This window comes from Aquarana catesbeiana, unplaced genomic scaffold, assembly GCF_042186555.1.
Source record: "Aquarana catesbeiana isolate 2022-GZ unplaced genomic scaffold, ASM4218655v1 unanchor233, whole genome shotgun sequence".
Lineage (NCBI taxonomy): Eukaryota > Metazoa > Chordata > Amphibia > Anura > Ranidae > Aquarana > Aquarana catesbeiana.
In genome coordinates, this window is record NW_027362661.1 from 1,620,373 (window position 1) to 1,645,721 (window position 25,349).

A 25,349-nucleotide genomic window follows, 5' to 3' on the forward strand; every position below is an offset into this window, starting at 1 on the left:
AAACTGCATATGCTGAGTGACTTTATTATGTTGAGTGACTATGCTATTCCTCCTCAATTTTCATGATGATAGCTTATAAGAATATTTTCGGTTCAGGGCACCATCACCACTACCTAAGGCCCAATTTTTCTGTCCCTGTTTAACAGGGGCGTGTAATTAAAATTTTTTTAACAAATATTTAACAGCAGAGCTCGTTCCTGCACTCATCAAGAGTATCTGTGAAGGGTTGCAGTGTTGTGGCACCACCACCACTGCCTAAGGCCCAATTTTTCTGCCCCTTTTTAACAGGGGCACGTAATTACAATTTTTTATCTAATATTTCACAGCAGGGCCTGTTCCTGCGCTCAATAAAAGTATCTGTGAGGCTTTACAGTGTTGTGCCACCGCCTAAGGCCCAATTTTTCTACCCCTGTCTACAGGGGCACGTAATTACAATTTTTGATCTAATATTTCACAGCAGGGCCTGTTCCTGCGCTCAACAAAAGTATCTGTGAGGCTTTACAGTGTTGTCCTACCACCACCACCACCGCCTAAGGCCCAATTTTTCTGCCCCTGTTTAACAGGGGCGCGTAATTACATATTTCGATCTAATATTTCACAGCAGGGCCTGTTCCTGTGCTCAACAAAAGTATCTGTGAGGCTTTACAGTGTTGTGCCGCCACCACCACCGCCTAAGGCCCAATTTTTCTGCCCCTGTTTAACAGGGACACGTAATTACAATTTTTGATCTAATATTTCACAGCAGGGCCTGTTCCGGCGCTCACCAAAAGTATCTGTGAGGCTTTACAGTGTTGTGCCACCACCACCACCTAAGGCCCAATTTTTCTGCCCCTGTTTAACAGGGGCTTGTAATTACTATTCTTGATATAATATTTCACAGCAGGGCCCACCAAGAGTAACTGTGAGGGCTTAGTGTTCTGGTACCACCAACACCTAAGGCCCAATTTTCCACAGAGTGTATAGGGCAGGCCGTATAGTATAGACAAGCTGTCCCCTATTTGCAAACATCCAATTTACAAAGGACTCCTACTCACAAATGGAGGGAGACAACAGGAAGTGAGAGGAAATCTACCCCTAGGAAGGGAAATTCTCTCCTCTAAGAGCTAATATGGGAAAAAGGTGTCTCCCCACTGATGCTTTATCACCAATCTTGTTTCCCTAATAACCCCAAATTTTCAAAATCCAATTGTCATTGGGACAGAAAGTGTGGTGAAATCTTCTGAACAGGGGCACAGACAGCAAAACAAATGTTACAGGGGTGATGATAACCCTTCCCTATGTTATCCAAAATCGTAAAAATTGATTTTTTGGCTGGAGCTACACTTACAAAATGTACCTGTTCCATATTACAAACAGATTCAACTTAAGAACAAACCTACAGTCCCTATCTTGTTTGTAACCCGGGGACAGCCTGTATACTGTATGCTGCTGTTCAGAGTATATAGGGCCTGGGAGCTCCACGCCTTTTTTTTTATATTTGGGTGCGGGGTTCACCTTAATATCCATACCAGACCCAAAGGGCCTGGTAATGGGGGGGGGGGGGCAACATTACAGCCGCAAGCAGTTTTAAATGACTTTTTTCCTTTAGAAATGACATTTTGTGCAGGGACTGTTCTAAACATGGGAAAAATGCGCCATTTTACAGGCATACTATAGACACCCCCCAGGCACGATATTTAAAGGTATATTTCATTTTTATTGTTTCACTTTAAGCATTATTAAAATCACTGCTCCCGAAAAAACGTCCGTTTTTAAAACTTTATTTTGCATTGATACATGTCCCCTGGGGCAGGACCCGGGTCCCCAAACATTTTTTAGGACAATAACTTGCATATTAGCCTTTACAATTAGCACTTTTGATTTTACACGTTCGAGTCCCATAGACTTTAACGAGGTTTGCGTGTTCAAACAAATTTTTGGTCTGTTCGCATGTTCTGCTGCGAACCGAACCGGGGTGTGTTTGGCTCATCCCTACTTAGCAATAATTAATTTTATAATAGTAAAGGTGGGAAGTTATTTACCACAATATATAACACATGGGCATAATCATCTAACTAAAAACATGATGATGAGGGATTATTTTATTTATTTATTTATTTTCTTTGGATGGATCTGGTATCTGTGTAACCCAATTAGCAACCAATAATAAAATGTAGTAGTAATATGGTTGCCCCCAGTGACCACATTATTAAGATAAGGGCCATGGTATAAGGAGAGTACTACTTTATTATTGGAATAGTGAAGGATTAGTTACTAAGCAACCCTGCACACATGATTTGTTGAGTCATACATATTTAAATGGTGCTTAGGGAGTAGACCCGTAGGAGTTAAATATGTTCCGTGTATGTATGAATATATATAGATACTGGTTTAGATGGATATTATTTTATAACAAGGGTTTAGAGTAATTTTATAATTTTACCTTAAAATTTTAAGTATATTAGATTTCCTGTAGTTTTATAATACATTTTAGATGAATATAAAATGTTCATTATATTCATGAAGATAATAATAGACATGAAATTTTAATAGTATGTATCGGTGGTTTTTATACAAAGCTTTTATTGTGGACAAATAAAATAACTTTTTAGAATATATTGAGATGTTAATTAGTATACTATACAATAGCCTGTGAATATGTATTTATTTATGCTTTGGGCAAACCATATTGTAAAACCATTTGAGACATGAGATATGGGGTGCTGACAATTATGCTAATTTGAAACAAATGAGTATAATATAAGGCGATGTATAGGATATATGTGTGCTGTTAAGTTCATGTGTTTTTTTTTCTATGCACCGTCCTGAGCTAGTAATTAATAACGAGAAAATTCCACATCAGTGTAGTTTACTGCAGTTAAAGCGGTTGTATACCCGCAGGACAAAAAAACCCCCAAAACTGTAAGGCAAAGGCATAATGAGCTAGTATGCAGCGCATTCTAGCTCATTATGAAATACTTACCTTAGAACGAGGTGTCGGTATCTCACCCAGTCCACGCCGAGGGGGCTTACATTTTGCCCTCGGTGTGTCTTCCAGGGTTCGTGGCTCCGGCGCTGTGAGTGGAGTTTTCTTCCCCGCAAGGTCTGGCAGCATCTGCCAGACCTTCAGGCGGGCATTTACAGCGCATGCGCTGCTGACGTCAGCGGCTGCATGCAAAGTGAATATCTCCTAAATTTTATCTACAGGTAAGCCTTATTATAGGCTTACCTGTAGGTAAAAGTTCATAATTTGGGTATACAATTGCTTTAATTGGGGCTGAGAATACATAGTAGAGAAACTAGCAGTTGAAAACGTATGTATTATATTAACAGTGAGAGTAATAATAGATGCCACGGACAATAAAATGTCAGCGGTCTACAAGAAAGTGGCCGCCGGACAATTGAACTTTCGTGATCTACAAGAAAATGGTCGCCGTAACACTGAGTGAGTGTAATAATAGACACCAAAGACAACAAAATGTCAGCGGTCTTCAAGAAAATGGTCGCCGGACAATTGAATGTTCGTGATCTACAAGAAAATGGCCTCTGTAACACTGAGTGCGTAATACTAGAAATCACGGACAACAAAATGTCAGCGGTCTACAAGAAAATGGCCACTGGACAATAGAACTCAACTGCTTTGGCAATGCTAACATGTATGTATAAATAATGATATTTGAAGCGCTTCACAATGTGCATGAAAATGAATATATAAGAATAAATATAAATAGTCAAATAAATCCAGCGGTGAGTAAAAATTCCTATAAAATCCAGCAATCAAAATAGTGTAAAATTATTAAAAATTAGTGACACCAAATGTGTAAAAAATTCACATAAAAAATCCACATAAAAATAAATATATAGGGATGTATTCAGAAGGTTCAATTATACAGGTGTAGAATCCTGATTGGTATAGAGCTTTTGATCACTAGCAAAGCTGTTTAAAAACACTTGCTTAATTAAGGTGCTCATTGATAGTACCAATGTGTTTTTTGCTTCTATTCACAACCAATGTGGGAATCATAAACAGGCAGATAAGAGAAAAAAACCAATCATTGTGCAATAGTTAGGATACCAAGGTACACAGGCAAACTTCAATCCACTCACGTGTGCCTTATAATGATAAGGCATATGCAGGTTTTACTATAGCAGTCAGCCGCCTTAGACAGGAGCAGATTCAGTGCAGTACACTGTGTGAAACTGCTGATCTGCACAGAGCTTCCTTGGCTCCTCCCACGCGTTACATCACAGTCACGTGACTTTTTCAAGGAACAGTGAGAGTAATAATAGATGCCACGGACAATAAAATGTCAGCGGTCTACAAGAAAGTGGCCGCCGGACAATTGAACTTTCGTGATCTACAAGAAAATGGTCGCCGTAACACTGAGTGAGTGTAATAATAGACACCAAAGACAACAAAATGTCAGCGGTCTTCAAGAAAATGGTCGCCGGACAATTGAATGTTCGTGATCTACAAGAAAATGGCCTCTGTAACACTGAGTGCGTAATACTAGAAATCACGGACAACAAAATGTCAGCGGTCTACAAGAAAATGGCCACTGGACAATAGAACTCAACTGCTTTGGCAATGCTAACATGTATGTAGTCCTGCCAAAAAAGCTTATTTGAAGTGGAATTTGAATTTGAACGGCCGCGATCTACAAGAAAATGGCCACCGTAATACTATAAAGTAGCTGGCAGAGCAACCGCCCAATCATATCCCCCTGAGGAAGATACGAGTTAATCCTGGTGTTCCGTCAGATTAGGCGACCCGTCAGAATTGGTAACGGAAGTGACGTTTCGTCACCACCATCTTGGTACACCCCGCACTCCTCCACAGTAACGATACACAGAGAAGGGGGCAAGCGGACATCTTGTTACACCCATTTGAGTTTTGCATTTCTCAGTTATTTTTAACAGTAAACGAAACATAAGGTGAAATACAGTATTTGGAAATCCATCGGACTGTTTACATGTTGAATTATAAAAGCAGCGTTGTTCTGTCACGTTAGCAAACCTGTGAGATCAGCAGGTTTGCCGTTGCTTTTAAAATTCAACATCTAAACAGTCCGTCCAATTTCTAAATACTGTATTTCACCTTATAGGCTCTGTTTCCTGTTAAAAAATAACTGTGAAATGCAAAACTCCGGTGGGTGTAACAAGATGTCCACTTGCCCTCTTCTCGGTGTATCGTTACTATGGAGGAGTGCGTGGTGTAGCAAGATGGCGGCGACGGAACGTCACTTCCATTACCAATTCTGACGGGTCGCCAAATCTGATGGAACACTGGTATCGACACGCGTAGGGGAGGGGACAGGACGGTGCAGGAGGCAGTGGAGTGTTCTCCGCTAAAGGAAAGGACACATTACTTCACCGGTATCCCTGAGCTTGTAAAGAGTGGTGCACTGTAGAACCCACAAAATGTGAGTACCCCACAGTAGGGGCCAAGTTTTATTCATACAATAAATTGATTAAACGATATCACACTATTGAGTTTTTTTTTTAATCATACACATGTGAAACACGTTAGCAGCAACCAGCCCAGGATGTCAACATAAACACTGAACTCAGAGGTGGTTCATATGCGTGTTCTGACCAGGCTTAATTGTAGGGTCACACGCTCTAAGGTAAGCGCATATACTGAAGGGGGGAGCACCAGAATGGACACAAGAACACGTTTTACCATCACCAGTTGCTTTGGATGTTTTGAACTGGACTGTATATATAATGAATGTCAGCTTGTGAATCAAGCACAATAGCACTTTGATGCTCAAAATAATATTATCTGCAGATCTACTGCTTCCACTTTACACCTACTTCATTGAGCTTATGGTGTTTATCAATAAATTAAGTAAACTGAACCATGTGCACATTCATATACAACATAAAGGGCTTTGTGCTCAAGATGATGTTCCCTGCAGATCCACTGCCTCCACTTTGTACCTACTTCTTTAACCTTATAATATTTCCTGCTATACTAAAACTAAAAACCTGTTTAAATTCATGTAATCATACAATATTTTACGGACAAGAGGGGGGAAAACAAGGGGTGGACAAACCCCGGGACTTTTAAGGTGTTGATATTTAAGGATAAATAGACACTCTAAGGGCATCCATAAAAATGTTTTTTATTACAAATAATGCAAACAACATAACAAGATAAAAAATATCCACATCAAGTTCTGTAGAAGACAAAACAGATAATTGGAGCAAAAGATGCCACTCAATAGATACCACTCAACATGTTTCGCTAGAAACATGAAGTCTAGAAAGGAGTCAAGAGTGGGAGCGCCGCCGGGATGGGGGTTACGGGAAGAGACAGACATGTGTGGACTGTGGAGAGGAGACTATAGAATAAAACCAGAGCCGCCAAGCTGGAGCCGTCTGACTAATCCCTGCACGGTGCACCTGAGAGGAGGTCAGTGACAGCGCCGCCAGGCCAGTCTGAGGGGGATCACTGATGTAAGGGGGAGTGAATACAATAATGTAAGGAGGCACTGATATAAAGGTTCCCCCCTATATTAGTAATTCCCCCCCCCCCCTTACCTTAGTGTATTCACTCTGCGGAAGGTGGTCTCTGGTCACCATCCTGCAGACTCTGATGTAAGGGAGAACTCTGTGTTTGCTGGGTTATAGTATCCTGACCTTCATGTAACTTGAGAAATATGTTTTTTGACTTTTGTTTAACTTAAACACATTGCTAATAGCACTAGCTATGTGTTTATAGATCAAATATTTATATTTGCACTGTTTAGCACTAAAAACAGTAATTTGAGTTACTTTTTTTGCAGTGGCAGTAAAGAATGTGGATCCGTCAGTAAATTCTATGATTTTGTGCCAGTAAAAAAAAAAAAATTGGTGCCGTTTGTAAATTTTGGCGTTCTGCCAGTAAATTTCACTTTGGGGGGTTGGCAACACTGACTTCGAGATGTTTCCCAGGACTGCAGTTTCTCTGAGCTCCACAAGGTGGTGATCTCACCTCTACCCAGACAGGAAGTCTCTATGGAATACAGACAGGAAGTGATGTCAGATACAAACAGAACAAAGTACATTCCATTTGGAAGGACGTAGTGAGAAGACACTTCAGGATCTGGCGGCAGAGGAGGTAATATGTAGATTAACCCCTTCAGGGGGATCAGTTGATGATGAATATATCTTCCTTCCAAATCTGGCCATACATGGTTCAGTTTTATCGTTCATCCAGCGGGATGAGAGGAAAAAACTGAAGAGATTCCCCCATCCACACATTGGAGGGGGATGGGGGAATCCTCCCCGCTGCACTATTGTATTCTGACAATGGGGGGCGCTCCTCCGCTCTCAGAATACACAGATCAGTGATGAAGCTATTGGCTGCAGCCGCTGATGGAGTGACTTTTATCCGGCAGTGACCACACATGGATGGAAATGTGACCGATCCCTGCTGAACCAGCTGAATTTCCATGCATCTATGGTCACCATATGTGATTTCCTCCCCTCCCCCTCATCTCCTTCATTATGTAAGTCATGCTGAGATAATCTCCCATTGGCTGAGCAATATTCTCATTTGTCTCTGAGCTCCTTCTTGCTATTTCTCGTCCTGCCTGTTGTTTCCTTGGATTGATTTTCTGTGTAGTGACCCCGGCTTCATCTCTTGGATGCGCTCGTCTGTTGCTTGTCCTGACCTTTATCCTGATTCCTGGATCTCCTCCTCATCTCTCCTCCATATCCTCTTACACAGATTTTCTCCACACCTGCAGTGATCCTGGGGGGTGGAAACTTGGCACCAGCGTGCAGCGAAATCCATCCCCAAGGGATGTGTCTGGATGGTGACTGTATTATTGTGTGTGTCAGGTTCCTATAAGGTGTCAGGATGTCACTGTCTATTTCTCCATGGAGGAGTGGGAGTATTTAGAAGGACACAAGGATCTCTACAAGGACGTCATGATGGACAATCAGCCGCCCCTCACATCACCGGGTAAGAGGAGACTTTATTGTAAAGGAGAGAGCAGTACGGAGGGTCCACCTAGATCCCCCATCATCTGATAAACACATAGAAACAATGTATTCAGTCAGTGTGTGTGTTTCCTACAGATGGATCCAGTAATGGGAACCCACCAGAGAGATGTCCCCGTCCTCTGTATTCCCGGGATTCCACACAGGAAGATCACACCATCCCTCACCATCATCAGGTAGATGAGGATCAATCACTGATAGTTAAAATTTATAGAGAAGCATTTTTTGTTACAATGAATTTTTTATTATATATTCAGAGTGGAGACCTCGGGGATGATAATATTGATGTTAAAGAAGAGTATAAGGAGGAGGATAAGGAGTATGGAGTGATGGAGAAGTTTTCAGAAGGACACAAGGATATGATGGAGCCACCTAATACCAGGAACCCACCAGAGAGATGTCCCCGTCCTCTGTATTCCTGGGATTCTACACAGGAAGGTCACACCATCCCTCACCATCATCAGGTAGATGAGGAACAATCACTGATAGTATCATTAGGATCTGTACATTATCTGCATTGTTACTATTGATGTCATTTTTATTATATATTCAGAGTGGAAACTTGAGAGATTCTAAAGTTGAAGTTAAAGAAGAGATAAAAGAGGAGGATGATAAGGATGGGGTGATGGAGGAGTCAGAGTCTCTAAAAGAACACAAAGATCTGTACCAGGACACCATGGTGGAGTCATCCAGCTACAGAAACCCACCAGAGAGATGTCCCCGTCCTCTGTATTCCCGGGATTCCACACAGGAAGATCACACCATCCCTCACCATCATCAGGTAGATGATTGACAATTATTGGTAGTTGTGATTTATACACAGCATGATTTTTTAAAAATTTTTTTATTAAAGTTTTGCAAATTTTACAAACTCTTACTTATGAGTGCTTCGTAGGGCATAGGTGATGCAATATACAATATGACAATCAAGAAAACGTTAGTGAATACAAATATATCAAAGCAGAATTCTTATGACGATTTTCTTTTGGAGTCCAGATTTCATATCCAGGTACATGGGGGGGGGGAGGGAGTTTTATGGTGAGGTAGTGGACGACTTTATACTTAATCAATTAGGCAGAGAGAGAGGGTTGTGTTCAGCTAATAGGGTAGGCTTCGTTAGGTTCAACAGAGAGTAGTGTTGTGTAATCAATGACGTAAGGCGGTAGTGTCAATATTGAGGTAATTGAGCCATGGGGCCCATTCGCTCTGGAATTTAGACAGGGTCAGGTTTGCTAAGGCGAACATAAGTTCCATCTGTAAATGTTGATTAAGAAATTGGGGGACTAGTTGAGAAGAAAGTTATGGAAAGTCTAGCTGCAATTAGGATGTGGGTAAGGATGATATGTTGAAAGAATCCCATGTTCCCATTCCCAAGCCTAGCAATGCCAGTTGGTGTGTGATTTTTGTAGAGATGCCGGTGATATTGGTGATGAGTGTTTGAACAGATTACCAGAAGGGGAGGAGCAGAGGGCAGGACCACCAGACATGTACCGTGGCTTGTTCAAAAGCCTTGGCTGTTTTTGACTAGACCTGTGTTGTTTTTATTATTCATATAATTACTGATATTTTCAATAATATTTATATATTAATTTTTATTTGGAATTCTTATATCAATTTATCTAAAACCTTCCTACTCTTTTTACGTAATTTCCACCAATTTTTTATTTGTCTAGGGTTAATATTTACTTAGCTTAAAATATATAAATAAAATAAATTTATGTCAATATTTATCCACTTTGTAATTTAGTAGGTTCACTTTTCTTTCCTTTTTTGCTCCATAATATGCACATTCACAATTTATAATTAATATAAATATTTCCCCCAAATTTGGGTGTGTGTGTAATCATGCACTCCAGTTTTCACAATTGTGTTTTTAATTTTATTTTTATTCAATTCAACATGGGTCCTATAGGGTTATCATCCTTTAAGTGTCCCTGGTTTACTCGGATATCTAATCAGTTCTTGGCACGTTTATATAATATTATATATATTTTTTTCACATCCAACACTTATTAGATTTATATAATGCATATGGTTTTTAAAATTCTTTGCATTATTAACATTGTTTGAATTAGTATTCTTTTGGTGCTATTTTCTGTTCCCCCCCTCCTCTTTTTTCGTTCAAATTATGTATTTATTTGCCCATACAATACTTGCGAAATAGGATTGGTTGCCCATGATTAAGATGGCGTTTTGAGACTCTGCCTATGGGACTCAGAACGAGGCTTGGTAGTGTGTTATAAGGTGGTGGATCAGCACGCTTCCCGTTCCCCATTGATAATGTCATTTATGACGAAACGCGTCTGGAGGAGGATACGTGCTGACGTCACCACGCTTTCGTGTTAGGAGGACGAGATTTTGTTTTTAGCCACCGGCCAGCTCTGCTGTTTCTATGCGATGTTTTAAACCTTTATATGTAAGTGCAATACTTTTATATTAAACTATTGAGTAGTGACAATATTACGCTATGGATGGTCTCTTTCCCTCTGTTTATGGCTGGGTCTCGGGGCTCTGATTAAGGCCGGGTGTTGTCAGGATCGTTTTGAACAACCATCGAATCATCCAGCTTTCAGTCCATCAGCTGATCTTCAATCGAAGCAAAGGCCCTGGCTGGGTATAAGCCATCTGCCTGTCTTTGCTTACCAGCTGGTAAGCAGGTTTTTCTTATGGTGGAGGCACGTTTGATTCTACTTGATTCACCCTGGTGTTTGATTACATAGATCGAACTGTTTATTGATTTATCCACGAGCAATTGTATGGACTTTCCATTTATTAGCGCAGCTTTTTCTCCCCTAGACATGTACCGTGGACCCTGTTCCTTAGCAATTTCTCCAACAAGCAGGTGAACAGGATAGCAAAAAGCGGGATAATTTTGTTGGCGTGTAATACCAATGGTGGAGTATTTTTTGCGCTGTTTCTCAGTGCGATGTGCATCTAGAGGCTTTCAAGGTGAGGTGTGTTGCGAGGTACCAAGATGTCTGTGGAAAAGTCCAGGGTATCTTCCCATTTTTTCATCGATGGAGTCTTCTCTGGGATTTATGCAGAGTCCAGCATTTTTTAGAAAACACAGGATTCCTTTAGGAGTGATGCAGGGCGGTCGTAGATTTGTATAAGGTCGGTCGTGATGGGTTGATCTGATTTTGTGATAGAGGACAGAGCATGTCGCATTCTTAGGTACTTGAAGAAGTCCTTATTGGGAATGTTGTAATCTTCATGTAGGTGTTGGAAGGGGCGTAGCTTCCCTTCATGTAGAATGTTTTAGATTGTGGTAATGCCCGCTGTTATCCAGGAGGCTAGGGGCATATCAGAGCATATTATTTCCAGCGCAGCCAGAGGAAGAGATTCTATTGCTTTTTCAGAGAGACCGTTATTTTGATGATGTATTGAACTCCAGACTTTGAGGGTTGCGTTTACTGTGCTTAAGAAAGATGGCGTTGGTCGATGTTGTAGCCATATGGCCGCTAGCAGAGATTTGGTGGGTTATTCCTCTATTTGCGCCCACAGGGGATGAGATGAGGGTGGCCACCAATGTTGGGTTTTGTTTAGGAGAACTGCTTTGTAGTAGTTCTTGAGGTTAAGAGCTCCCGTTCCTGCTTTGGTCATTGCAGTGCACATGGGAGAGTGTTTAACTCTGGGGTGTTTGCCATCCCAGATATAGTTGTTGATGGTGCGTTGTAGCGTATCCAGCTGAGAAGAGAGTAGCTGTACTGGGAGAGTTCGGAACATATATAGCAGGTGAGGCAAGAGGAATATTTTGGATAGTGCTATCTTCCCAGCCCAGGACGCCCAGGTGGTTCAGAGGGAGGTGCCGATATCCTGCAGTTTCTTAAGAAGTGCTTCGTAATTTGTATGGAGGGTGTTGCAGGAGGGGACAGTTAACTGTATCCCTAGGTAGGTAAGCATTGAGGCTGGGGCCCATGGAAGCAGGGATAGACGAGTGAGATTTGTTTTTGTACCTTGATCTAGGCATATGCCCATCAAATTTGATTTGGAGAAGTTGATTTTGTAGAAGGATATCTGGCCAAACTGTATGAACAGATCATGAAGTGCTGGTAGGGACTAAAGAGGATTGGTCAATTTCTTTATTAATTTTATCTGTATCAAAACAAATCACAATTCTTCCCCCGCCCCCCTTCTCCCTTTCCCACACCAGATCGATCTTCTTCTTTTCACCTCTTCCTCATCTCCCTCTAAATATCTAGCTTATTCGTTCCTCTGCTAAGATTTTTTTCATTATGCTCCCATTACTTCAGCGAATCTTATTGTTAACTTGTAGTCAACCCATTCCCGCCATTTCTCTTCGAACTCCTCCATTCCTTCTCCATCACTAAACCTTAGGTACTCTAAAATTTGAATTTCATTTATTTTATTACACCAATTCTTCACAGTAGGCCTTTCTGGTTCCTGCCAATGTCTAGGTATTAGGCTTTTAGCAGCGTTTAAGAGCTGTGGGAGCAACATTCTCCTATATTGCTTGGTTGACATTCTCATCCCGTGGAATAGGCACCCCCACGGGTCGCCTGGGACCTCTGTTTGTTATCTCTCTGATTATTTGCCTGATCTCCCCCCAGTATATTTTAATTTCCGGGCATTGCCACCATATTACCACCATCAGTTCACTTTTGTTTTTTAATTCCTGATATGTGTACATATTACCCTGTTCCATAATATCTTTCAGTTGTGCATTCTCCTGTATAATCCAATTACCAAACAGTGTCTCTATTCCTGGTTAGGGATGAGCTTCGAGTTCGAGTCGAACTCATGTTCGACTCGAACATTGGCTGTTCGCAAGTTCGCCGAACAGCGAACAATTTGGGGTGTTCGCGGCAAATTCGAATGCCGCGGAACACCCTTTAAAAGTCTATGGGAGAAATCAAAAGTGCTAATTTTAAAGGCTAATATGCAAGTTATTGTCATAAAAAGTGTTTGGGGACCCAGGTCCTGCCCCAGGGGACATGGATCAATGCAAAAAAAAGTTTTAAAAACGGCCGTTTTTTCAGTAGCAGTGATTTTAATAATGCTTAAAGTCAAACAATAAAAGTGTAATATCCCTTTAAATTTCGTACCTGGGGGGTGTCTATAGTATGCCTGTAAAGGGGCGCATGTTTCCTGTGTTTAGAACAGTCTGACAGCAAAATGACATTTTGAAGGAAAAAACTCATTTAAAACTACCCGCGGCTATTGCATTGCCGACAATACACATAGAAGTTCATTGATAAAAACGGCATGGGAATTCCCCAAAGGGGAACCCCGAACCAAAATTAAAAAAAAAAAAAATGACGTGGGAGTCCCCCTAAATTCCATACCAGGCCCTTCAAGTCTGATATGGATATTAAGGGGAACCCCGGCCAAAATTAAAAAAAAAAAATGACGTGGGGTTCCCCCTAAATTCCATACCAGACCCTTCAGGTCTGGTATGGATTTTAAGGGGAACCCCACGCCAAAAAAAAAAAAAAAAAAACGCGTGGGGTCCCCCCAAAAATCCATACCAGACCCTTATCCGAGCACACAACCTGGCAGGCCGCAGGAAAAGAGGGGGGGACAAGAGTGCGCCCCCCCCTCCTGAACCGTACCAGGCCACATGCCCTCAACATTGGGAGGGTGCTTTGGGGTAGCCCCCCAAAACACCTTGTCCCCATGTTGATGAGGACAAGGGCCTCATCCCCACAACCCTGGCCGGTGGTTGTGGGGGTCTGCGGGCGGGGGGGCTTATCGGAATCTGGAAGCCCCCTTTAACAAGGGGACCCCCAGATCCCGGCCCCCCCCTGTGTGAAATGGTAGGGCTACAAAAGTACCCCTACCATTTCACTAAAAAACTGTCAAAAATGTTAAAAATGACAAGAGACAGTTTTTGACAATTCCTTTATTTAAATACTTCTTCTTTCTTGTCAAAAACTGTCTCTTGTCATTTTTAACATTTTTGACAGTTTTTTAGTGAAATGGTAGGCCCTTACCATTTCACACAGGGGGGGGCCGGGATCTGGGGGTCCCCTTGTTAAAGGGGGCTTCCAGATTCCGATAAGCCCCCCGCCCGCAGACCCCCACAACCACCGGCCAGGGTTGTGGGGATGAGGCCCTTGTCCTCATCAACATGGGGACAAGGTGTTTTGGGGGGCTACCCCAAAGCACCCTCCCAATGTTGAGGGCATGTGGCCTGGTACGGTTCAGGAGGGAGGGGCCGCACTCTCGTCCCCCCCTCTTTTCCTGCGGCCTGCCAGGTTGCGTGCTCGGATAAGGGTCTGGTATGGAATTTAGGGGGAACCCCACGTCATTTTTTTTTATTTAATTTTGGCCGGGGTTCCCCTTAATATCCGTACCAGACCTGAAGGGCCTGGTATGGAATTTAGGGGGACTCCCACGTCATTTTTTTTTTAAATTTTGGTTCGGGGTTCCACTTTGGGGAATTCCAATGCCGTTTTTATCAATGAACTTCTATGTGTATTGTCGGCAATGCAATAGCCGCGGGTAGTTTTAAATGAGTTTTTTCCTTCAAAATGTCATTTTGCTGTCAGACTGTTCTAAACACAGAAAACATGCGCCCCTTTACAGGCATACTATAGACACCCCCCAGGTACGAAATTTAAAGGGATATTACACTTTTATTGTTTTACTTTAAGCATTATTAAAATCACTGCTCCTGAAAAAACGGCCGTTTTTAAAACTTTTTTTTGCATTGATCCATGTCCCCTGGGGCAGGACCTGCGTCCCCAAACACTTTTTATGACAATAACTTGCATATTAGCCTTTAAAATTAGCACTTTTGATTATTCATGTTCGTGTCCCATAGACTTTAACGGTGTTTGCGTGTTCGAACGAACTTTTTTCCTGTTCGCATGTTCTGGTGTGAACCAAACAGGGGGGTGTTCGGCTCATCCCTATTCCTGGTGTGAAATATTCTGTATTTTTCAGTGGTATTAAAGGTGAATTGTATTCCCATTTCTCCCTTTTATGTAAGTTATCCCATATTTTTAGTGCATTACTCGTGATACTATGTGTGTCTTTACTTAAATTTTTATATTGTGCCGGAATCCATATTATCTTCCCCATTGTGACTTCACTCATTGTGCTTTCCATCTTAACCCATCTCTTTTCCTTATTGTTTTTTGCCCAATCTATTATTCCTGACATTATAATTGTGTTCTAATAATTTCTGAGATCCGGTGCCCCCCACCCACCTCGTGCCTTATCTTTGGTTAACTGTGTCAAACTTATACAGTCAGGTCCATAAATATTGGGACATCGACACAATTCTAATCTTTTTGGTTCTATACACAACCACAATGGATTTAAAATGAAACGAACAAGATGTGCTTTAACTGCAGAATTTCAGCTTTAATTTGAGGGTATTTACATCCAAATCAGGTGTAGGAATTACAACAGTTTGTATATGTGCCTCCCACTTTTTAAGGGACCAAAAGTAATGGGACAGATTAACAATCATCCATCAAACTTTCACTTTTTAATACTTGGTTGCAAATCCTTTGCAGTCAATTACAACCTGAAGTCTGGAACGCATAGACATCACCAGATGCTGGGTTTCATCCCTGGTGATGCTCTGCCAGGCCTCTACTGCAACTGTCTTCAGTTCCTGCTTGTTCTTGGGGCATTTTCCCTTCAGTTTTGTCTTCAGCAAGTGAAATGCATGCTCAATCGGATTCAGGTCAGGTGATTGACTTGGCTATTGCATAACATTCCACTTCTTTCTCTTAAAATAGTCTTTGGTTGCTTTTGCAGTATGCTTCGAGTAATTGTCCATCTGCACTGTGAAGTGCCGTCCAATGACTTCTGAAGCATTTTGCTGAATATGAGCAGATAATATTGCCCGAAACACTTCAGAATTCATCCTGCTGCTTTTGTCAGCAGTCACATCATCAATAAATACAAGAGAACCAGTTCCATTGGCAGCCATACATGCCCACGCCATGACACTACCACCACCATGCTTCACTGATGAGGTGGTATGCTTTGGATCATGAGCAGTTCCTTTCCTTCTCCATACTCTTCTCTTCCCATCACTCTGGTACAAGTTGATCTTGGTCTCATCTGTCCATAGGATGTTGTTCCAGAACTGTGAAGGCTTTTTTAGATGTTGTTTGGCAAACTCTAATCTGGCCTTCCTGTTTTTGAGTCTCACCAATTGTTTACATCTTGTGGTGAACCCTCTGTATTCACTCTGGTGAAGTCTTCTCTTGATTGTTGACTTTGACACACATACACCTACCTCCTGGAGAGTGTTCTTGATCTGGCCAACTGTTGTGAAGGGTGTTTTCTTCACCAGGGAAAGAATTCTTCGGTCATCCATCACAGTTGTTTTCCGTGGTCTTCCGGGTCTTTTGGTGTTTCTGAGCTCACGGTGCGTTCTTTCTTTTTAATGATGTTCCAAACAGTTGATTTGGCCACACCTAATGTTTTTGCTATCTCTCTGATGGGTTTGTTTTTTCAGCCTAATGATGGCTTGCTTTACTGATAGTGACAGCTCTTTTGATCTCATATTGAGAGTTGACAGCAACAGATTCCAAATGCAAATAGCACACTTGAAATGAACTCTGGACCTTTTATCTGCTCCTTGTAAATGGGATAATGAGGGAATAACACACACCTGACAATGGAACAGCTGAGCAGCCAATTGTCCCATTACTTTTGGTCCCTTAAAAAGTGGGAGGCACATATACTAACTGTTGTAATTCCTACACCGTTCACTTGATTTGGATGTAAATACCCTCAAATTAAAGCTGAAAGTCTGCAGTTAAAGCACATCTTACTCCTTTCATTTCAAATCCATTGTGGTGGTGTATAGAGCCAAAAAGATTAGAATTTAGTTGATGTCCCAATATTTATGGACCTGACTGTACGTGTTTTTTTACCTCTCCAAATAAACCTTAAGAACATTGTTTGTATTATTTTGAAAAAAGCCTGTGGGAGTGGGATTGGGAGCATTTGCATCTTATACATAATTTTAGGTAAGATTACCATTTTATAGATATTAATTCTTCCCCCCCAGGATAATTGTCCTGTTGTAATTCTATTCAGTTCTGCTTTAATGTCATTCAATAGTGGGAGAAAATTTACTTGATATAGTGTCACAATAGATGTTGTTATCTTAACGCCTAGGTACTTCAGTACTTTTCCCTGCCGGTGATTCTTTTAAGATTTTTATTATCTCCTCCTCTGTTCTAGGGGCCTCTAGGTGACTACGTTGGTCCTCTGAGATTTTATTTAAACAGGTATCTTTTAAAAAGGCTTTTGTTTTTTCTTGTTTCCGTTCTGCCTCTTCTTTAGTATCCCGCTTATTTAATGAGTAAAGTCTCCCATAATAGTCTTGGAAAGTCTTATGCCGCGTACACACGACCGGACTTTCCGCCAGAAAAGGTCAGACGGAATCATTTCATCGAATATTCCGATCGTGTGTGGGCTTCATTGGACTTTTCATTTAGAAAATTCTGACGGACCTAGAAATAAAACATGTTTTAAACCTTTCTGACGGAATCAATTCCTATCGGGAAAACCGTTCGTCTGTATGCTATTCTGACGGACCAAAAATGCGCAAGGGCAGCTATTGGCTACTGGCTATTTAACTTCCTTTTTCTAGTAACATCGTACATGTTGTACGTCACCACGTTCTAAATGATCAGACTTTGGTGTGATCGTGTGTACGCAAGTCAGTTTCAACGGAACTCCGTCAGAAAAACCGTCAGCGTTTATTCTGACGGAAAAGGCGGTCATGTGTACGCAGCATTAGCAATTTCTGCTGTTTTGTATACCAGTTCCCCAGTACTTGTTTGTGTTTTCTCAATATAGTTAGCAGTTTTTTTTTCCTTAATCCCCTCGCCAGATGTTTCCCTGACTTATTCCCATATTGGTACCTTTCTTTCTTTATTAAGTTGTAGGCCGTTAGCGTTTCCTGTTCTATAAGATCTCTCATAGCCTCCCTTTTTCGACTAAGTTTTAATAACCGTTCCCTGACTCTTGTTGTCTTATGTTTCCGTTTTAATTTATATATTTCTTTACTTAAGGCTGTTTTGTTCTCCTTAGTTCTCTTTTTCCTCTCCGAGCCTGCCATGATCAAGATACCCCTAATGTCGGCCTTTTGGGCTTCCCACACTATGGATTCTGACATACCCTCCGTATCATTGATCCTGAAAAACTGTTCTAGTTCTTTTTTTATTTGCTCTTCTATTGCTTTATTGTGTAATAGGTCTTCATTTAGCCTCCAAATGTTACTCCTTATTTGGGCCTCTCCTATCTTTAGTTGTAATGTCACAGGCGCATGATTTGAGAAGGTCATTATTCTGATATTTGTGCTGACCGCTACCTCTAGCAGCCTATGCTCAATCAAAAAAAAAATCTAGTCTAGAATATGTCCCATGTATGGGGGAGTGGAATGTGTAAGCTCTTCCTGTGACAGACCTAGCCGGGAGAGAGACTTTTGGAGGGGACTGAATGCTAGCCTCTTGCCGATCGATCGTGGGCCCTGGCATTTGGGGGAACGGTGCTCTTTGTGAGCTGTATGCCTGGGGACCCTTGAGGTGGTATTACTGTGGATTCGGGTCCTGGTCCCCCAGGACACACAGACTCTGGGGACCCTGGATTTGCCATATTAGAAGTAGTGGCTGATTCATAATGCTGGGACAAATACTGTGGAGATGCTGATGTCAATTCCAGCACCTGTCTGTCTGTTGCCTGCTAGAATGTGTATTGTAAATAAGTCTCTAGTATGGGATCTAAGAGTCATTAGATCCCCATTGTTGTTTGTGTTAATTAACTCTGCTATTGTGATAATGTTGATTGGGTTTTCTGAGCTACAAGACGGCCAGTCTGGCCTAAAGGTCATGTCTGAGTCATCTAGGCTGTCTAAAGGGATTAGTTAATTAGCTCATGTTAATTAGGTTAATTAGGTCACAGGTGTATGTTCAGAGTAATATGAGCAGGAGGTATAAAAGAGCCTGCATTCCTCAATAAAAGAGATTCCTGGTTGAACTTACATACAGCCTGCCTGGTGTTTGTTCTGAGCTACACAACTGGGTTAGAACGGCACATAGCTGTAGTTCTAGTCCCGGAGCATCGGATGACCGAACCATCAGATGTTGCGATCTGCAATCTGATTCTATAGCTGCAGAGGAGTGTCGGGAGAGTAGAACCGAGCGAGCAAGGGGCTCGTTACACTTCCCTTAATGTGCTGCGTACTTCACACATCTACCAGTTGGCATTGGTGCAATTTCTTTTTTAATTTATTCCTCCATACCATTCCAGTCTCCCGTACCTGCGATGTACTAGCCTTCCTCAGCTCTAAGCAGAAGCTAAATTCCCTGCCATAATGGCCCCCCCTTTCTTAAATTCCATGAATTCCCCTATAGCCCCCATTAAATATCCAGTGGGGTTTTTATTAGGGCCATATAAGTTCGCCAGGGAATATTCGGCTCCGTTCAATTTTCCCCTCAAAAATAAATAACGCCCTTCAGGGTCCGTCTTTCTCTCCTCTAAGTCGAACCTCACTCCCCTGGCGAACCCTATGGCCACTCCCTTTGCTCGGCTAATAGTAGAGTCCCCGTAGTACCATATCGGGAAGTCTTTTGAAAATATTCTACAATTCGAACCCAGGAAAAAATGTGTCTCCTGCAGCAGTACCACGTCTGCTTTAAGATGTTTTCGTTCACTTATTATGTTCACCCTTTTTATAGGAGCATTTAAACCGCGTACATTATATGAAATTATATTTAAACTAGACATCCCTACTCATTTTTATTGATTTTCTGTAAAACACATCTGACGAACAAAGGAATAGGGGTTTCACTGCCATACCTCCAGTGAGGAAAGGGATCTGTGCATCCTAATCTTCTATCATACCTTTCCCAGTAGATACCTACTCCTACCAGGATTCCACCCCCCCCATGCCTACCCCTCCCACCCACCTTACCCTCCCCTTATCCTTCCCCCCCGTCCTACCCACGGTAGGGGAACTGGTCTGCCCATGGCCCCATAAACCGTGGCCCACCGAACTCCTCCCGGCCCTAAGCTTATCCCCCTAGAGGTTGAGCTCTAGGTGTGATCATCAAGCAGAGCCGATACTCCCCCCAAGTTTTTATTTTATTTTTTTTTTTTAGGGGCTCCCGTGCCCACTCCGCTCCCCCCGGTCTCCCCCCTCCCAACCCTCCCCCCTCACCTCCCAATCCAATCCCCCTTCATCTTTTCATTTTCAAAATGCATTTATTATTCGTTTCTTTTCCCTTGAGTCTTATTTTTTTTCACTTCTAGTCGTTTCGATTTAACGGCTGGTTGCCACAACTGCTGTTCATCTGTTTTCTCTGTATTCTCCAGTCTTTCCCACCAACCCGGGATTTCTACCATTGGAACCTCCAGTCGATTACAAAATTTAGCTGTATCTTCAGGAATTGCGGATTGGGCCCTCTGTTCGTCCAATTTAACAAACTGGAAATGAATATTGAATATTATGCAGCTTAAGCTGTTCAAGTAAAGGTTTGAGGGTTCTTCTCCTAGCCAAAGTCTCAGCAGCCAGCTATAGGAATATCTGTAGGGTAATCTTTCCGTATTTGGCGGGTTGTTTAGTTTTCATGAATGCCCTTATCTGTTCTTTATCCTGGGGATTCTGAAATTTTGCGATAACATCTCTTGGGACGTCCCCTGCCATTTCTGCGGGCTTTCTGATTGGATTCTTCGCTTTCCCCTCGTATCTCCGGTAAACCTCTAATCCGGAGGTTTTTCCTTCTCTTCCGATTTTCTTGGTCCTTGATTTTATATAGTATATTCCTCTGATCTCTCTGCATCTTAGCCATCTGTGCCTTTCTATCTCGTCCCCCTGCATGACCAACCTTTCTTCTGTATCTTCAACTCTTTTTAATATATGATTCATACCTTCATGCAGGGTTGCTATTTCTCCCTATATAGATATTTCCAATCTCGCGAACATTTCCGCCATTTCTCCCTTTGTTGGTAACTGTTTTTTTTGTCTAGGTTTCATTATCACTTCTTCCTCAGGTGCGTCGCTTCTCCCTGCGGGGTTTTCTGTCTCTTCTAACTGTCTTCTCAGTCCGTTCTTTTGTATACCCTCCAGAGCTTTACTTTTGGCCCCCATTTGTTTCCCCGGGCTTTCTTTACCACCCTCTTGTATCATATATTTTTGATAATTCACCTTGGGTGAATTTACTGCTGCCCCCTTCACCTGTTTGCCCCTCATTTCTTGTTTTCAACTTATTGTTTAAAACTGATACGTAACTCTCCGCCCCTTTTTTTTTAAGCTTTCGGGGTTGCTATTCCATGGTGAGGGTATATTTCCCCCCCTCTGTTGTAGTCACCAGAGTCACCAAAGTAATCTGTACACATGCATAAACAGGCACAGTCTTAAAAGGGTAGATGTTCAAATATTTGTCCTCTTTATTTTATTTATCTATTTAATACGGCTACTGAAACTTCTCATGCGATTGTTGTGATTATTGCAATTATTGCGACTGAAGCGACTATTGATCTTCTATCTGTTAATTTTTTTTTTATTATTTCAGGTTGATCTTGTGATTTATCCGTTTAGTTGTTTTGATACGGTACACACTTTAGGGGGTCTTTTACAGTCCCTTAAGTACCCCCCTCTGTCCTTACCCCTTTATTTATATCCGCAAGCTTTTTCGCAAACAGCAAGCGACCCCCGCCTGTGCGACCACCGTCTGTACAAATACATATATTTCAGCTCTCAGCCCCTTGCCATTAATAAGCTGTTTTTCATCCGCTGACCAGCTTCCACTTTCATATGTGTAGCGATAATCTTTCTCTTTGCAATATGACCTTTCACAGTCTTACTTGTACGACATCAGTGCGTGGCATATATGTTCTGTGTGCACACCGTGCAAGCTATATAACAGTCACTATACAGTCTACATGTGTGTGTGTTTACCAAACTGCAGCCACCGCACTCACCCACTTGCTGCCTTCATCTCCACTTAGCAGTTGCAGGTTACTAGCAACTTGAAATGCAGAGGCCGGTGTGCGCTGGGGTTGGTGTATGCTGCAGTTCTGCTCCTGTCCCAGAGAATGCACGTTTTTACTTTACGTCCTTTACCGGCTCTGTCAGCGCTCTGCTCCGTTGCCCTGCCTCCAGCATCGCTATGCATATGCGAGCTCTGTGGTCCGTGTCCCGGATGTCAGAGCTACAGCTCACCTCCCTCCGCGGGCTCTCCGATCTCAGCAAGAGCTGGTCACGTGCTCGATGGGCGGGGGGGCAAGAGCTTGTTCCTTCAGCGGCTGTACCGGTCCTCAGCGGGGACTGCATCCAAAGAGAGGAGCAGAGAAGGCGTTTTGTGGAATTCCACCCATTGTATGAGGTCTAAGATTCTCCTAGTGTCATCAGATGCTTGGCGCCTTGGAATAAATCCGACCTGGTCTGCATGTATTAGTAAAGGGATGTGACGTGATATACAGGAGGCTAGGATCTTTGCATAGATTTTAAGATCAGTGTTTAGGAGTGAGATAGGCCTATAATTGGCTGGGTTGTCATGAGGTTTACCCAGTTTGGGAATCACGACAATGGGGGCCTCTAAGGATTCTTTTGGGATGTCGCCTGTCTGCATAATGTGATGAAAGGAAGTACAGAGGTGTGGTGTTAGAGTGTCTGCGTATGTTTTAAAGTACTCATTACAAAAGCCATCAGCTCCTGGGGAAGTGAACGGAAAAGTCTGGACAGCCGCACACCGGAAGAAATTTCATATGCCTTTTATTCGTAGAACAGGATCATAAAGTACACAGAGCACCACGGCAAGGTGGTACAGAGTAACAACTGACGCGTTTCACACTTAAACTAAGTGAGTAAGCACTTAGTTTAAGTGTGAAACGCGTCAGCTGTTACTCTGTACCACCTTGCCGTGGTGCCCTGTGCACTTCATGATCCTGTTGTACGAATAAAAGTCATATGAAATTTCTTCCGGTGTGTGGCTGTCCAGACTTTTTCGTTCACTTCTACCTATACAAGGATTAGCCAGCACCTGGGGCTCTCCTCTCTCTGGAGGTTTAGGATGCATGCATCTTGGCTTGGATTTACCTGAGCGGTGGAGTTTGTATTGCATCAGCTCCTGGGGCTTTATGTAAGGGTAGTGAGCAGATTGCTTTTAAGATTTCTGGTGCAGAGAACGGGGCGTTAAGAACTGCCAGTTGGTCGGGCTTAAGTGAGGGCAGTTGCAATGAGTCGAGGAACTGGGAGATGCGGGAGGTTTCTGGATTAGTGGTATCTGTGGAGGTATTTAGGTTGTATAGGGATGCATAGAAATCTCAAAAGCAGTAAGCGATATCTATGGGATTACTGACTCTACGGCCCTGGGCTGTTTGCATGTATGAGATTTTGGAGGCGGCGGCTTTACATTTCATTTGTCTGGCTAGGAGAGCACCTTGTCTATTGCCAGAGGTACACCATGTGACTTTGTCGTTTGATGTGGTGATCAAAGGAGGCATATAGGAAGGAGCAAAACTCCTCTCTGAGTGTACGTAAGCAGGTGGTATCTGCATCATTAGTGGAGGTTTTGTTCATCTTTTCTAATTTGCACATCTGATCAAGGTAGTGATTGTATTTCTCGTTTCGCACACGTTTCTCTTGGGCCCCAAGCTTAATGAAAACACCTCTTATAAAGGCTTTATGGGAGTTCCAAAGCAGTACGTTATTTGATACAGAGTTCATATTGCACACAAAGTAGATCTCCAACTCCTGCTTGATCTTTTCCTGACACTGAGGTTGGGATAAAAGGGAGGTGTTCATGCGCCAGATGGTGGACGGTGCATGGTCCGACCATGTAATTAAGCCATGTAATTAAGCCTATATTTGCATGGGATATGGTTTGTAGGGTACTTTTCTGTAACAGGAAAAGGTCAATTCTGGAGTATGATTTTTGTGCGGCAGAGTAGAAGGTATAGTCCCTTTCCGTCCTCTATAAACACCGCGAGGTATAGTAAAGATCTTCCAGTTGTTTGAATGTGGAAAGGGCCATGGATCTTTGTCTGTGCTAGTTAGAGGTATCAAGAGTGGTATCCTTTGAGTTATAGCTTTTTCATTATTGTTTTTGATGAGAATTGGGAGCATATATGTTGGCTATAACATATGGTATATTGTCAAAGAGGGCATCTAGGATTAGGTATCTGCCATAAGGATCAGCCTCCAGGTGACAGAGCTGGGAAGATAGGGATTTACATATAGCAATCATGACACCCCCTCATTTTTTTGGTAGCATGTGCGAAGTAAGTATGGGGGTAGAGGTGGTGTTGACATGAGAGAGCTTTGTCTTACATAAAGTGCGTTTCTTGAATGCAGAGTATGTCTGTTTTTTGAGTGATGGCTTTTCACCACATTGTAGACCTTTTTGTAGGGGCTATTAAGGCCATTTGCATTGATAGTGGTAATACGGATGGACATATTGATCAGTGATAGTATCGTTAGAAGGATGCAAAATGAAGAGGTAGAAGTGCCACCAAGTTGTAGGTGTATGGGAGGGTAGGGAACGGTCAGGGCCGGTGCAACCACTAGGCAAACTAGGCAGCCACCTAGGGCGCACTGCTGCCTAGGGCGCCCGGCCACTGGTGTTCCTACTCTCTTCTCTCTGCAGCAAGCAACTGAGTCTCAGCATCAGCATTCAGCTGCCGCTCCATTCGCACATAGTGTCAGAGGCGAAGTGGCAGAGGAGGTGTCTGTGTTCCGACTCCTGAATGAATGGAAGCAAGCAAACTTTTATTGATGGGCAGTGGTAGGCTACATTGATGGGCACTGGTGGGCTGCATTGATGGGCACTGATGAGGCTGCATTTGATGGGTGCTGGTGAGGCTGCATTTGATGGGCGCTGGTGAGGCTGCATTTGATGGGCGCTGGTGAGGCTGCATTTGATGGGCGCTGGTGAGGCTGCATTTGATGGGCGATGGTGAGGCTGTGTTTGATGGGCGCTGGTGAGGCTGCATTTGATGGGCGCTGGTGAGGCTGCATTTGATAGGCACTGGTAAGGCTGCATTTGATTCATTAAAAAGGTGGGGTATACATGGGCTGGGAAAAGGCGGTGGAGTAAGCCTGGAGCCAATGGGAGGGGGGTGAGGTTTTTGCCTAGGGTGTCAAAAATCCTTGCACCAGCCCTGGGAACGGTACCTGGACTCTGGTTAGCATTATCATGAGCAGTAGGTTATGATTAACCACTTCCCACCTGGCCATTACATATGTAGGGCCTGGTGGACATTCAGGAATGTCCCTCAGAAGGAGGGGGATCGCAGGCCCGTGCAGTGGCGCGACCCCAATGCTCTCGTGTCACCCGGAAACGGCACATCTCAGATTGGCAGGAGGGCTCTGTGATTGGCCCTCCTGATCACATGACGGCTGTGCCCAATCACAGCCGTCATGTGATATAAACAGC

General features: G+C 42.8%; 2 protein-coding genes across 2 annotated transcripts in view; one reads left to right on the forward strand and one right to left on the reverse strand.

Moving 5' to 3' along the window:
• Window positions 1–25,349, reverse strand: part of LOC141121836 (uncharacterized) — a 963,509-nt gene that overhangs the window by 378,846 nt on the left and 559,314 nt on the right. The window lies entirely within an intron of this gene.
• LOC141121845 (uncharacterized) overlaps window positions 6,807–25,349 on the forward strand; it is a 28,574-nt gene continuing 10,031 nt past the window's right edge. Inside the window, exons 1-5 of the mRNA XM_073611585.1 lie at window positions 6,807–7,084; window positions 7,810–7,933; window positions 8,050–8,147; window positions 8,229–8,435; window positions 8,525–8,752. Coding sequence (XP_073467686.1) covers window positions 7,849–7,933; window positions 8,050–8,147; window positions 8,229–8,435; window positions 8,525–8,752 — 618 coding nt within the window. The 5' untranslated portion in view covers window positions 6,807–7,084; window positions 7,810–7,848. The remainder of the gene's footprint in view (window positions 7,085–7,809; window positions 7,934–8,049; window positions 8,148–8,228; window positions 8,436–8,524; window positions 8,753–25,349) is intronic.